This window comes from Siniperca chuatsi, linkage group LG10 (assembly GCF_020085105.1).
Source record: "Siniperca chuatsi isolate FFG_IHB_CAS linkage group LG10, ASM2008510v1, whole genome shotgun sequence".
In the NCBI taxonomy this organism is placed as follows: Eukaryota; Metazoa; Chordata; class Actinopteri; order Centrarchiformes; family Sinipercidae; genus Siniperca; species Siniperca chuatsi.
In genome coordinates this window covers 20,379,860-20,395,534 of record NC_058051.1, presented here as the reverse complement: position 1 = coordinate 20,395,534, position 15,675 = coordinate 20,379,860, and the positions used below count along the sequence as shown (strand labels likewise).

The 15,675-nt window shown below is 41.0% G+C and overlaps 1 protein-coding gene across 5 annotated transcripts in view; it reads right to left on the bottom strand.

Annotated features, from left to right (window-relative positions):
- Positions 1–15,675, bottom strand: part of LOC122883326 (glutamate receptor-interacting protein 2-like) — a 33,653-nt gene that overhangs the window by 5,058 nt on the left and 12,920 nt on the right. For 4 of the 5 annotated variants that reach the window (XM_044211827.1, XM_044211828.1, XM_044211829.1 and 1 more), the window contains exons 9-22: positions 15,445–15,614; positions 12,173–12,301; positions 11,769–11,930; positions 10,473–10,659; positions 5,860–6,005; positions 5,688–5,768; positions 5,269–5,332; positions 4,729–4,874; positions 3,785–3,929; positions 3,361–3,500; positions 2,396–2,578; positions 2,149–2,308; positions 711–825; positions 142–366 (exon numbers count right to left, since the gene is read on the bottom strand). In XM_044211827.1, the coding sequence (XP_044067762.1) occupies positions 142–366; positions 711–825; positions 2,149–2,308; positions 2,396–2,578; positions 3,361–3,500; positions 3,785–3,929; positions 4,729–4,874; positions 5,269–5,332; positions 5,688–5,768; positions 5,860–6,005; positions 10,473–10,659; positions 11,769–11,930; positions 12,173–12,301; positions 15,445–15,614 (2,053 nt within the window). The other variant, XM_044211832.1, reaches the window with a different exon arrangement.

Sequence of the window (15,675 nt, the reverse complement as noted above, 5' to 3'; positions counted from 1 at the left end):
ACTCCTTATATACAAAATATTTACACTGTAATTTGTGATCTGTAATCTAAAGTGTTACCAATGTTTGCTACATGTGAATTTTTGTTTTGAAACTATTTATTCTAATGTGAAATATTTAAAGTCGTTCCCTAACAGAACTACCTTGTGCAGTGCCAAGGTGGTAGGGGACAAAATATCAGAGGGGTTCCCTTTGCCCCTGGATGGTACGTCTCTGGCTCCAGTCGACATGTTCAGGTTGCTTTTGTTCTTAGACTCGCCATGGATTCCCTCCCTCTTAATGGGACTAATTTCAGACTGAAACATTGAGTCTTCGTTGTTCTTGGTTTCCTCAAGGTACAGACTAAGAGCGCTTCCTGTCATGGATGCCTGAAAGAGCACAAAATCAAAAGGGATTATTAGAGCATCATGTATTAGAAAAAAAGACTTCCATTTGAACAAGTAAAAACACATATAACCTCAAAGTGTACACAGAGCCTGATTAGAGGCCAAGGCATTGCGCAAAAGCCTTCCTCTGTCAGTATGGCAGCAGGTGCCTGGCCTGTCTTGTCAGATTTAATAACAGATTACACACTCTGGCGATTATCATAATGCTTCATCTGGCATGGTCATTTAGGCCAACACAGGTCTATGAATACATGAGTAGGACAAAGCAAATGGAGGAGGAGAGGAAACAGGAGCAGAGGGGGGCTGGAGATGACGGGCGGGCCTACCTCCAGCTCCCTGAGAATCTCTGACTGGCCGCAGGTCTCGAGGTCCTGCAGAGCCTGGGACCAGAAGCTGTCCTCCTGGTTCAGGGTGCCATGGCAACGAGGGGGGCTGACGAATCTATGACAACGCAGGAACCAGAACATGAGAGCAGCCCTGCGGTCTCGAAGGCTGGTGCTGGAGAATCCCTTTGAAAATTCCTCAGGACCACATTGAGGGTTTACCGTAAATGATCTCATTTGCGGCAGCTCAAACGCTGAGGAGTCCACTAGATTAGATAAAGCTTTTAAAATAGTTCAAATTTCACAAAAGTAAGGTCATCCAAAAAAAAAATAGCAGAAAATTGAAATCATGTGACACAAAAGTTCACGGGGAAAAAAAGAAGTGTGAAGAGACAGATGTATCCTTGGGCGCTTTAGGTGCTTTCTGAGGAAAGGTTTTTTTGGTGTGGACAAAGGGTGACAGAAAAAGATGTATCTATGTGAAACACCAAAGAGCTCGTGGGCAGTTAGTAAAGCAGATGAGAGAGAGAATACCTAAGAAAGAAGAGAAAAGGACAGTTTGGAAAAGCACAAAACATGAAAGCATACAACACAAAATGAAGAGAAAATAATTCAGTTTGCCTTTGTCAATGAACCCAAAGAGGGGAAAAAAAAAATACACAAAAGCTTATATTTATACACAGTGGTGGAAAAAGTACTCAGATCCTTTACTTAAGTAAAAGTACCAATACAACAATATAAAAATACTCCATTACAAGTAAAAGTCATGCAGCAAAGTCAAGCCCCCACTTAAGTAAAAGTACTGAAGTATTATCAGCTAAATACACTTAAAAAGTATCAAAAGTAAAAGTACTCGTTCTGCAGTAAAATGGCCTCTGTGACTGATTTATTATTATATATGACGTTATCAGATTATTAATGATGCATCAGTGTGTAAGCAGCATTGTACTGTTGTAGCTGGTTGAGGTGGAGCTAGTCAGGTAGTTTAATCCACTGGTTTCCAACCTAGGGGTCGGACCCCTCCAAAGGGTCACAAGATAAATCTGAGGGATCATGAGATGATTCATCAGAGAGGAAAGAAGAAAAAACAAAGTTCTGCTACACAAATCTGTTTTCATTTTTTTGACTTTTCTCTAATCTTTGCTTTTTTATGTGAAATATTGGATAATTTTACCTCTTTAGGTCTCTAACAGTTATTTTAAATGAAACAATGTGAGAACTTTAGAGGGGAAGTTTCTCTTTCTAACCTATAACACACCTCAAAAATGAATTTCAGTACAGTTCTTGCATAAATGTACTTAGTTACTTTCCACCACTGCTTATACACAGAACATGATTTAAATTAAATACGCCCTTTACTGTGAAATCTAAAAACACTTAAAGCTGCACTGACATGAAACAAGATGTTGACAGGAAGGAAACTGCAGGTGTGTGCACCCACCCAGGTATCTTGTCCCACTCATCCTCAGTGAATCTCCCATCATACAGCGCTGGGTGGTGGACTAGGCCTGCAGAGCTCGAACTTGTTTGGCTCCTGTGCTTTGTACGTCGCCACTCATTTGGATTGAGCAATATATCAGATGCTTTGTGAAAATATGTCCCTGAAAAAAAAAAAATCCACTAACCTCATTAGATTCAAGGAAAGGAAATGGTTAATTTTTAGACAGCAAGCGTACAGTGGACCTCACCTTGGCTACCATAGCCTGCGTCAAACCCGGAGCTATCCCAGGAGCTCATTGCAGAGTCTATACTGGGCACAGTGGCAGAGTAGACCTCTGAGTGTTTACTGGTCTTCTGGGAGTCTGTCAGTTCATCCTCTGTGTCACTTAAAAAAGCAGGTTCTCTGTCCGGAAGCTGCCGGCCATCAGACTCTGGGAATGAACAGCAAGTCAAATCAGCATTAAACACGGAAGAAATTAACTTCCTGTCATTTTCAAGATCACTGCATCACCTTCACTGCTTTCAAACCTCAGAACAAGCTAAATATCAATGCACATTTTTTAAAAAGCATAGTAAAACTCACTCATTTTTATTTTACAACCTTATTTTTTGTGGTTTTTATATGTTTATCTTCTCTGTCTCTTTTCCTTCTCCGGTGAAGCGCTTTGTAACTTTTTGAAAAGTGCTACATGCATAACGTTTGCTTTCTTGCTATGGAGATCAAGAGGAGAACAACATACAATCAGCGAAGGACAAAGGGAATCTATGACTGAATATTAGCTCAACTGGGACGCTCCTTCCACTGGTGAACGGACAAGCCGAAACGAAATGAATCAAATGGGAAAAATGACCTACGACTAAAACATTTGGAAAAAAATGTCTCCCACTCATTAGAACTAATGTTTTAGCTCCATGAAACAAATGCAACATGAAAAAGTGAAAACTGAAAGTTAATGTGTCACAATGCAGCTCTGTCATGAATCCATCTATCCTTATCTACTCACCTTTTATATTGAATTCTTTCCTTTTTTGACTTCTCTATTTTTTGTTTTTATGCTTTTTTTGCCTTTTTTGTTTTTGTTTTTTAATTTTGCTTGTTTTTGTCACAATTCTGCAACTGTATTTGTAAGATAATTTTTGCAAACCGCTTTGAGTAATTAAAAAGGAAATAAGTTGAGAGAAAAAAACAAACAAACAAACAAACAACACATACGGTCAGCTTGCTTTTTGATCTTGAGGGTGACGGACTCCCCGGCCATCTGCAGAAGATGGATGGCCTCGCTCAGTGGCTTTCCTTTCAGACTGACCCCATTGATGGCCAGGACTCGGTCCCCTATATGGATGGCCCCGGTTCTGCAGGATTAGGAGAGCAGAGGACACAGAGATACCAGAATATACCAGACAGTACCGACAGGCGGGCTGCCAGCGTGCCCACTGAGATGGAAACAAAGAGGCTTCTTGTTGCAGAAAAAGACGAGACAGCCATTGTTTACTGTCTTGATAATTACAACAACAAGCTTCTAAAAAGGGGTCCACTACAAATTTGACTTGCTTTAGCCTAATGTTAAGTGTCACCATCTTCTCAAATAATTATCTTGACTGTCATTCGTCACCTCTCCCCCCTGCCCTCCTCTCACCTCTCTGCAAGGCCTTTCTTGGTGAGGCCAGAAATGACGATGGGGTCAAAGGGCTCCTCTGTGCCAGAAATCGTGATGCCCAGTGGTCCGTTATATCTCTTCAGCTCAACTGTGTAGATTATAGAGCCTGACATCTCCAACTCATCTACAGCACATGGGAGAACAGTAGATACCATGCATAAGACTCAAGATTATATAGAAATAATAAACTCTGACAATAGAAGACATAATAATATATGTAAAACTGCTTTTGCAAATGGACAAATAATAGCTATATAACAGAGAATTACCTCCTTTATTTCACATTTTATTCTCACTGCACTGCTTTTGAATATTGTACAACTTATAGTATTGACATCCTTTACTTAAGTACTGATACAAAATATTGCTTAAGTAAGAAGTATTATCAGTAAAATGTTCTGAAAGTATGAAATAGTACTTTACAAACTTAATATATTTGGAGTTGGGCTGTTGGGTGACAAAACAAGACATCTGAATATGTCAACTTGGCCTCTGGGAACCTGTGATAGACATTTGTTACTATTTTCTGACATTTGTATGGACTAAATAATTAATTGTTTATTTGAGGAAAGAAATCAATAAAGCAAATAATTGTTACTTGCAGCGCTAGTCCAGGGCCCCTCCAAAGGGTCACTGTATCAATATCTGAGGGGTCAATGTTGTGTATTTCATAAGCTTATCACATGTTGTAAAATCTCAAGCTGAAGAGTAACTAGTAACTTTAGCTGTCAGATAAATGTAGTGGAGTAAAGTACAATATTTCCTCTGAAATGTAATGGAGTTGAAGTATAAAGTGCATCAGATGGAAATACTTAAGTACAAGTACCTCAAAATTGTGCAGTACTGGGTAATTGTACTTTGTTACTTTCCACTACTGCTCATATACAGGATGTATTGTTTGGTGTTTTAAGGGATTATTGTACCAATGTTGTCCTCATCTTTCTGGATTCGGAGTTTGACCATGTCCTCAGCCTGCTGCAGGACGTGCATGGCGTCCTCCATGGTGCAGTTCTCTAGACGCACGTTGTCGATGGCCAGCAGCCTGTCTCCAGGCTCCAGAGTGCCTGTTCTACCGGACATAAGACAAGAGCAAGAGGATCACAACTATTAACTGGGACCAGGGAGCTGCTCCTCCTGACTCAGTATGAGAATCCTATTAGCCTGGTGTCTCAGTGGGATCCTTGGGGGTGACCGTAACCTCACCCTCATCAACACTGATCCCTTCTGAAATGTAGCTGCTCTGCCCTAATGATCCAGTTTTGATAGCTCAATCCAATTAGGCTTGTATTACACAGTGGATTCACAAAATAATGTTGTTTTGTTTATGAATAATCCCATATAAGCCTCGAAAACTAAAGTGTTGAGAAGTAGTCTCTCTCTCTAAATGACTTAGTGCTGTGAGAGCTGGAGCAATAAAATGTTCAGCAGTAATATTATTAGCTCTTTGTGATGATAAAACGTACCTGTGTGCTATGCTTCCTTTTCTGATGTCAGAGATGATGAGGGGCTTGCCAGGTTTCTTACTTGCTGGTAAAAGAGAAGAAAACTTGTGAAAAATGTTTTTTATTTTAGGATGTATGATGTGAGGATAAAACCATTTTAACTCTAAATTTGAGTCACTTAGCTTCCTTTTCCTTTTGTTACACTAATCAAACTCGGCTTCCTGTTTTTTCAGAGCTAGTTAGAGCAGAAAGGGTAATGATGAATGCTGGTACAGGCCAATATTATTCAGAGGTAATGAGGTATGTGCCCTCGTGGTTTTTCAAGCCTGAGTTTTATGGATCACAGAACATTGATTCAAAGGAGAACTACAATGTGCCGATGTGGGGTATCATTGAGCAACACTGCCCCCTGCTGTATGTCTCATCACTAACAAACTCACCACTGATTGTGATGCCCAGCTCCACTCCTCTCCTCTTGGGTAGTTTAACATGGAAGGTGCCACTGCTAGGAACCACCGACTCTAATGGGGATTTAAAGTAAAGATAAATGTAAGCAGGGAGGCACAAATATACAAGATCTCATGATGAGAAATGATCTTCACAATATGATACCTGCAACGTCGAACTCAATCTCCACTGTGACCTTATTGGCCAGAGCAGAGTCTCTGAGCAGCTGATGGGCTTCCTCCAAAGTGCCATCTTCCGTCGGGATCCCATTAATGGACAACAGCCTGTCCCCAATCTGCAGCAGCCCACACCTGCACACAGAAACACACAAAAAAAGCCTTTCGGTGGAAATAAAGGTCCTGTGTTACACAATTATACAATCTTTGTTTCTATCTTTTTAAGTATGACTGAATTAAGAATGAATTAAGCAATCTTTGTTTTTATGTTATTGTTTCTCTTTTAAGTATGACTATTGATATTAAGTCTATATAGGGGCGGTATTTTCATAAGCCATTTTTGGCTTCTAACCTCTCCTGCACGATGTTTAAACTTATTTTCGATATTCTTACTGTCTTCTTTTAAATATATGTGCAAATAAACTAAACTATGAAAGACTAACAGTTGACATAATAAAAGGAAATATAAATGTTGAGAAGAAATGAAATTAGGTGTAAATGTAACTGGATGATTAAAAAAATAAAATGGATCAGATTTCAACTAGGGCTGCAATTAATGATTATTCTAATTACTGATTAATACTGTATGTAGATTCTCTCCTCCCCCCGTCAATGTTTCCATGTTTAGTCTGAAAAATGTCAGAAAAAAAAAAGTGAAAAATCGTCATCACCAGGTAATGTCTTCAATTGAGTTAGTTAAGCTTTATTCTCAGAGACCTGAGAACAAACTACTTATATACACTCAGTTGCCAGTTTATTGGGTACACCTAGTTAAAAGTAATGCTATCTAATTCAACAGTCATGCATTAAATCCTACCTTCATGAAGGTTATAGTGTTCAGTTTTTGTTGAAAGCGTTTTAGAGAGGTGTTCATTCAACTTAAAAGTTTGAGGTGCTGTTGAATTGTATTGCGTTATATAGAGAGGTGTTTGTTATTTAGCCTACCTTCATTGATATAAATGGGGTGGACAAAATACAAAATACTTTTTTTCCCCCTCTTCCCTAACTTGCTTGTTTGATTGTTTTGTCCAACAAACAGTTCAAAAGCCAAAGATATTGAAATAAAAATAAAAAAATAAAAAAAAACAAAAAACACGTCTCACATTTGAGAGGCTGGAAGCAGCAAAAATGTTTTGGTTGACTAACTTTCTGTTGATAAACTTATCGATCAATCTACTAATGGTTTCAATATGCACTCAGTGAATTGACCCTGAGTGTTTGAAATGCCATCTATAAAATTATATAGCCTCTAGGCTTGACATAAACACAATGAACACTGACCTTACTTTAACTTGGAAAACCACATCAGCAAGCAAGCTCACACGCAGAAAAAAACTAAATAAATCACACATATCACACATTTAATCAGACCCCTAATTGCAAGGGCAAACACATAAGCACTGTCAACTGATATTAATTCACTAACCACCGCTGCTCATTAACCTTGTGTGGAGGCTGAGACACCAACATCACAGTCGGATGCTGTACTTGAGTCACTCCTGTCCAACTGCTGCTGGACTAATTGTGTTACAAGACCCAGGGGAGACGGCCCTGCACTGCCAGCACAGACACCATCATTAATCTTGCAAGACAAGGACAGATACAACACACTAGCCTGATCGGAGTTGTGTGTTAATCAGACTGCAACGTGTAGTCTTAATCGATACAATACTACATACCAATATAGGGGGCTTATCACCATTAAAAACAAATACTGGCTGCATGAAGAGCATCACGGACTTCAGATCGACTGGCAGCAGATGAGTCGAAGGCAGCTTGGACAGGGCCAACGAACTTAATCTGTTCTTTAACAGATTCAACACACCGACTCCTGCTCATCCCCCCTCTAACTCAGCTGCTGTCGGCCCTCAAGTTCCTCCGAGTACTCTGCTCCCCCCTCCTCCATCTTCCTGGGAGAGTCCTACTCCCCCCTCAACTGGCTATCAGGCTAACAGCCCTCTTCACACTGATGACGCCCCCCACTCCCCCGACTGTAACCTCTGCTGTGTGCCTGAGCACTGACCAGGTGAGAGGACAGCTGATGAAACGCCACTCAAACAAGGCTGCAGGCCCCGATGGAGTTAGCCCCAGGGTGCTAAAAGCCTGTGCTATGTGGAGTCCTTCAAACATGTCTTCAACCTGAGCCTGAGTCTTCAAAGGGTCCCTGTTCTGTGGAAGACATCTTGCCTCGTTCTTGTGCCAAAGACGCTGCGTCCCAGTGGCTCCAAGGATTACAGACCGGTGGCACTGACCTCCCACATAATGAAGACCCTGGAGAGACTGGTGCTGGAACAACTGCACCAGTCCTCTTCACCATCTACACCACAGACTTGAGCTACCACACAGAGTCCTGCCACCTTCAGAAGTTTTCTGATGACTCTGCTGTGGTGGGATGTATCAGCGGTGGCAATGAGACTGAGTACAGGGCTGTGGTGGGGAACTTTGTCTCATGGTGTGAGCAGAACCATCTGCAACTCAATGCGACAAAGTCTAAGGAGCTGGTTGTGGATCTACGGAGGGCCAAGGCACCAGTGACCCCGGTTTCCATTCAGGGGGTCAGTGTGGACATAGTAGAGGATTACAAGTACCTGGGAGTAAACATGGACAATAAACTGGACTGGGCTAAGAACACTCAAGCTCTGTACAGGAAGGGCCAGAGCCGCCTCTATTTTCTGAGGAGGCTGAGGTCCTTCAACATCTGCCAGACAATGCTGAAGATGTTTTATGAGTCTGTGGTGGCCAGTGCTATCCTGTATGCTGTTGCATGCTGGGGCAGCAGGTTGAGGGTAGCGGACGCTAACAGACTCAACAAAGTGATCCGTAAGGCCAGTGACATTGTGGAGGTGGAGCTGGACTCTCTGGCGGTGGTGTCAGAGAGGAGGATGCTGGCCAAACTGCATGCCATCTTGGACAGTGTCTCCCACCCGCTCCATGACGTGCTGGTCAAACAAAGGAGTACCTTCAGCAAAATACTCATCCCCCCCAAAAAGCACCACAGAGCGCCACAGGAAGTCATTCCTGCCTGTGGCCATCAAACTCTTTAACTCCTCCCGCTAAGTGTCAGTCTGTATGACCCTAAGTCATTAAACTGGACATTGATCATTACATCTATGCAATACTTGACATAATTATGCAATATTCTGTGTTAATACTCATGTACAATATACTCTTTTCAGTTTGAAATTCCCTATTTATTGATATTGATATTTATTCATACCTCTATTATTGCTGTGCAATATCCTCCATCTCATAATATTAATAAGCTATGCTTAACTTGGCTGTTCATGCACTATTACTTTATACCGTATTATTATCATCATCAACCATTAAACCCACTTTGTACTTAACATTTTTTTAATACTTATACCCAACTTGGTACTTAATTGATTTTCTGACCTGTATTATATTTTTTTTGCCTAGTACTTCTATTCCTGTGTGCACTGACGTGATAGTGAGCTGCTGTAGCAAAAGAGTTTCCCCTCGGGGATCAATAAAGTATTTCTGATTCTGATCAATACGTCATGGATAATGTGTGAAATCTACTACTTAAGACGACTGCTCCTCTAAATTAGTCAGAAAAACACTCAAGAATTGCCGAGAACATCTATTGACCTCATGGCATTTTGGCTCCCTCACTAAACCATTACAGCAAGTGTTGACAAGCAATAAGACTTTTTTGGCTTGTGACTCCTTAAAAGAAAGCAATATCTACTTGACTACATTGTTACCAGTTATATATGTCTAACAGTTGTGACCAGAAGGTAAAGAAGAACAAGATGGTGAGTCTACAGTCATGCGCCTCTGCGAGGCTACAGGGGTGCTTTGAGCTAAATTCTAACGTCAACATGCTAACAATGACAATGGTAACACACTGATATTTAGCAGGTATCATGTTTAACATGTTCACTATCTAAGTTTAGTACGGTACACTACACACAAAGCTGAGGCTGATTGGAATGTCATTAGTTTCAAGGGTATTTGGTCATAGACCAAAGTACTGGACAAAATTGTATTTTATTACAATTCATCCTGAGGGGGGACATAAATGTGTGAACCAAATTTCATGACAATCCATCCAATGTTTGTTGAGACATTTTACACAAAACCAGAAATTTCAACCTCATGATCACACTAAAGGAAAAGTCAGGGGATCACTTAAATCATTCATCCTCTGCGGATCATGAATGTCTGTACAAAATTTCATGGCATCCATCCAATAGTTATTGATCAGTGTGGACTAAAGTGGTGGACCAACTGACTGACATTGCCATCCCTAAAACCATGCTGCTAGCATTGCTAATAAAAAGCAAAGATTAGATGAAAGTCTGAAATACTAAGCATAACTTTTCGTAGCAGCTAGTATGTTTTTTCTGCGTTTGATCTTCTTGTGTCCCCTTCTGTATGTCCTAACCCCCAATTTGGGAACCACTGCATTAGGCAATGCAGCTCTAATGCGCCTGCTTTCAGTTGAAATACTCATTGAGACACCTACCTAAAATTAGGCTTTTCACATGTGGCTGAATGATTAGCACTGGGGCCGTCTAGTTCAAGGTGACTCCCTATATGATATTTGTTTACTCGTTAGGTGTCCGAGCGCGTTACCTCTCAGCTGGGCTGTCAGGCTCAATAAAGCGGATGCCTGGGGGAGCGGACAGGGTTTCTGTGGCAAAGACACCCCCCTGCAGCTGGATCCCAAAACCTGTGAGCGGATCCCCCCTCAGGATGACCTCGCTTGTTTCCACATGAAAAACCTGCCCCCCTGGGCCGACAGAACTGGACGCCAGAGATACTGAGGGACGGGGAGGGAGGAAAGGGGCACATCAGATAGAGAGAGATATTAGTGGAGAAGTGGCAGATAAATGGAGCAAGAGAGGGATTGTGGGAGACAAAAAAATGGAGGAGGGTGAGGGGAAAAGACATGCACCCACAGAGACGACATGGGAATGGAAAGGGAATGAGTCACTTATCAGAGTTTACGTCAGTCATGGTTATGTCAGTGATCAGTCAAATATGTTCACACACTGAGGGGGTGCAACCAGGAGGGGAAAAATGTTTTAATAGCACTGCAAAACAATTTTAAAGGGTCAGTTCACCTAAAAAAAAAAAAAAAAAGAAATCACTCACTTAACCTCCAATACATTGGATGTGAATGGAATTTCACTGTATTGAAAAATTACAGTCTACAGCCATGCTAGCAGCTCTGAGAGCCTATACTTTAACACAGCGGTGTTTTCAGCTAAATGCTAAAATCAGCATGCTAACATGTTCATGTTTAGCTGGTATCATGTTTACCATGTGCACCATCTAACCTTAGCGTGTTAGCATGCTAACATTTGCTAATTCAATTATTTGGTGATAACAGTCTCTGTCCAATCCGTACCGGAAACCTGATTTGTTCTACACATGTGTGAAAATGTGAAAAAATGCATCATCCATTAACAAGAAAAGCTGGTAAAATCACTTACATTGCTTGAATAAAGTAAAAAAAAAAAAAAAAAAAAAACTGTACTGCATTACACAGAGAGGTGTTTCTGTTATTTAGCCTGCCCTAATTGATATAAATGGGGCAGACAAAATAATAGTCAGTATAACACAAAAAAGCTCAATAGCACCAGAAACTACAGCCTTCAAAATGATCATAAAGTTGAATCAACACCTCTCTAAAACTGTTTAAACATTATAAACTTCATGAAGGTAGGGTTTATTGAAGGGCTGTTGTATCAGACTGTGTTATTAGGCGTACCTAATAAAGTGGCAACTGAGTATGTCTCACACCTCAGGAGATAAAACCAAAACTATCTGCACTACACTACTACACACTAGGTTTAAATGTTTCTTTGTGATTTGGTTGAACTGACCCTTTAAGGTGGAAAAAAAGAGGCAGGTGGTTTGTCATACGTGAGCTCTTGTGGTCTTTCTTCCTGTTCCTCCTCTTGCCAGTCAAACTGCGGGGGCTGTTGGGAGCGATCGGAGGGATGGGGCAGGGCAGTGTGTTGCTACCCTGGCTGCTGAAGCCTGAGGTGGCTGTGGAGGAAGGGGAGAAGCCACCACTCACCAGAGCTGGAAGGAGACATAGCACTACATATATCAAATGGCTGGTACAGTTAGAGCAAACCACATCAACCATGGCATTTTATTCATGTCCACAGCAGCAGCAAACGCTTGTGGGAACATGCAACAAAAGAAAGAAATGTAAGAGTGTTAGAGTAAACCTCTTGGAAAAGATTTAACAAACATGCTGAAGAAAAGGCTCCTGCTATGGTGTCTCGCCAGCAGCAGTGCTGTCACAAGTGATAACTTACATTTGCAGTGGTCCTGCTGGTTGTGTGGGTGGCTTGGGCTGCTCCATGTCTTGCTCTGGCTGGCATGTGGGGGATGGCAGTAGTTGCTGCTTTGGTCCCAGTGATGATGGTTGCTCTTCTGCACTTTTACTGCAGCAGTACGGAGGAAAACACATCCATTAAGTAAACCAGATCCACTCCTCTTCTAAATTCTACCCATGAAATCCTGCTTTCATTCCCATGTCTAAATTTGTACCACACCACACAGTGCCTGGAGGATAATTCAGAGCAGAGTAATTGATACTTAATATTTTCGTCATGGTACACTAGATTAAATCCTGTGGTTTAATGTATTTTGATGGGAATCAGTTAGACACACAGAGAGCTGAATCGGAAGTGGTGAAGGAGCCCAAAAAAAAAAATCTTACTTTTACTAGCAAGCTTCCAAAAAGCTAAGTGTAAACTGGAGATCATTTTTATAACTTCATTTTCAAAAGAGCCCAAAGGTGCAAAAACAGTTGGAGTAAGTTGACCACTGGGCATGTTGTTGTTTAACAGGAAATGATACTGGCTGTTAGGAGGCATGTGGCTTGACCTTGATTGGGCACAGCTGAAAGCTTGATTGCTGATGATGCAGAGTGTCTGTTTCTGCATCTGACTGGCAGACACTTGGTCTACATGTGTTTTAATTTAATCCTGTGTGATAATAACCCCCCCTGCTTTCAACGAAATAGAGAGCACAGATTGTTGTTAATTCTGAAAGGCATCTTATCCCTCATGTCAAAGCCTCTATAACACATTCAAACGGTATCTGTGAAGCATTCAAAGGGAAACAACTGACCTCCTGTATGACACACACCTCAATAATTAACTTTCCTTTACAGATTCATGCAGCTAACAGTGTCACCGAGTGTAACATGTGACAGTAATCCTTGCTGCTTCATTTGCAGGGGTCTAATCTCTGACAACTTGCTCACATGGATGGAGGATTTGCTGGAAGCATGGATGACTGCAGTAGCGCCTGGAACGTTTGCCATATTCAAGGAACCTGGTTAAATCCAACCGTATGTAATCAGAATACACGCAGGAGAACCTCTGGCCCTTTTTGGAGAGAACCAATTTCTATCTGACTCAATCAAACCTGTAAAGCTTTGGCTCTGGCGGCTTATGCTAAGCTCACCTAGGGGAAGCTCTCCAAGAAATGGTGTTTTCGATCTACGCTGGTGGAAAGAAACATTAACTCCTAATCTCTTAGTGGCCATATCAGTCTTATTAAATCCCCAGAGGAGATTAGACAAATTGCATCTTATAATCATGCTTTATCCCATGAGGGGGAGAAGCTGTAAAAATATCGTTTTATCACAAAGTCATGGCGCCTTATTCAAGAAGTGAATCATTATTAAATAGAAATTTCAGAAGACACATGCCTGCAATTTCATAGTGATAACTATGCTGCACTTTGAATTGAGAGATTTTAATGGTCAACAGGAGCCAATGCAGTTCAAGTATTGCACTGACTAGTCTTGGAAAGTATTTATTTGTATGTCTTCTTCAGAGGATTTAACCCTGTATAAATTTAAGACACTGATCAAAAATTCATCAGTAAATAAAGAAGTTTGGTGAACAAAAGTAAAGTGCTGCAGGCTGGACCAGACAAAAAATGAACAAAGAAAAATTGTAGAAGAAAGGATTCAGCAACCCCAGAGAAGACTAAACTACAGCTTACTCCCCTTTGTCATGTTGTGTGATTCTTGCCATGCTCACATGTTAAGGAGCCCCTGCAGCTGCTGACCCAGAAATAAGTCTGCAGAACATGGCACAAACATGATCTCTGATGGAGAAAATGTGTGTTTGTGTGTGTGTGAGTGGCTTGTTGGTATGCATAAGAGACCGAGTGTGCACCCAAAGGCAGAGGGATTGTGGCCGGCAGCGTGTGCACACACACACACACACACTGCTGATTCACAGCACATGGAAGAAGGCAGCTGGGAGGCAGCCAGGCTCTTTACAGCTGTAGGTAAAATAGCTAAGAGTCTACTATATATTCTCCACAATGTACACACAGAACTACCTCACAAGATTTAAATAATGTAGTGCTGAATCAATTGGCCTCTGTGAATCCTCTGCATTGCCCTGTACATTTGCATATTTGCACTCAAGCATGTACAAAATTTTATTTTATATTATTCTTCATTTTATAGTTTCCCATAAAATTGCGACATACAGTATGTACATTTTACATTTTTATATACTGAAAAATTCCAAAGCCCATGTACACACTGGGCCAATATATAACATATTTCCACAGTGGTGGAAGAAGTATTCAGATCCTTTCTTAAGTAAAAGTACCACTACAACAATGTAAAAATACTCCATTACAAGTAAAAGTCCCGTGTTCAAGATCCTACTTAAGTTTACTTTTTAAGTAAAAATACTATTCTTATTATTATATATGGCATTATTAGATTGTTAATACTGATGCAACAATGTGTAAGCAGCATTTTGCTGTAGCATAATTTAGGTGGAGCTCGTTTTAACTACTTTATATATAGGTAGGTAGTTCTGTCCAGAGGTTTCCAACCTAGGGGTTAGGCCCCTCCAAAGGGTCACAAAACAAATCTGAGATAAAATGGTTATACTCAAGTAAAGTACAAGTACCTCAAAACTTGAGTAAATCTACTTAGCTCCTCTCACGCACCAATTTTTTATCTTTGAATTTTTACCCTACATATTTCTTTTTTCTAATTCTTATTCTTATTATTCAAATAATTTCCTCTTTCTCTGCTGATTCTTACATCTCTCTGATGTCGTAGAAAAGGTTTCAGTCGTAGTCATCTGGACACTGTTTTCAGAATCAAGACGTTTCGGCTCCCATCCGGAAGTCATTCTACATTGTGAAAAAATGGAACGGGAACTCAGAAATTTAAGCTACTCTGTGTTACATAAACCCTGCCCTCAGGAAGGAGTCTACCTGAGTATCTGTTGATTAGCTAGTTTCACCTGAAACTAGCTAATCTAGCTAAACTAGCTAATCAACAGATACTCAGGTAGACTCCTTCCTGAAGGCAGGGTTTATGTAACACAGAATAGCTTAAATTTCCTGTTCCATTTTTTCACAATTGAGAATGACTTCCGGATGGGAGCCGAAACGTCTTGATTCTGAAAACACTGTCCAGATGACTACGACTGAAACCTTTTCTACGATAGAACACTCCTGGACGAATGAGGGACTACACCGTCTTATCTCTCTGATGCCTTTTTCTGTTGCAATATTTCACAGAGATTTGTCATACCTGTGTCTTGTGGCCTGACAGGAAGTCTGCTCTGACTGGCTGGGAGAATCTCCAGTTTTACAACATCAGAAGTGCTGGCAAGTAGCTGCGTGGCCTCCATCAGAGAGCAGTGTTCTGTGCCAGTCCCGTCTATAGACAGAAGGATGTCACCTGCATGCAGCGCTCCACACCTGAGAGAGTGAGACGGAGGTAGATTGTGTCAAGAAAGCCTTTATATGATAGGAAAGTGTC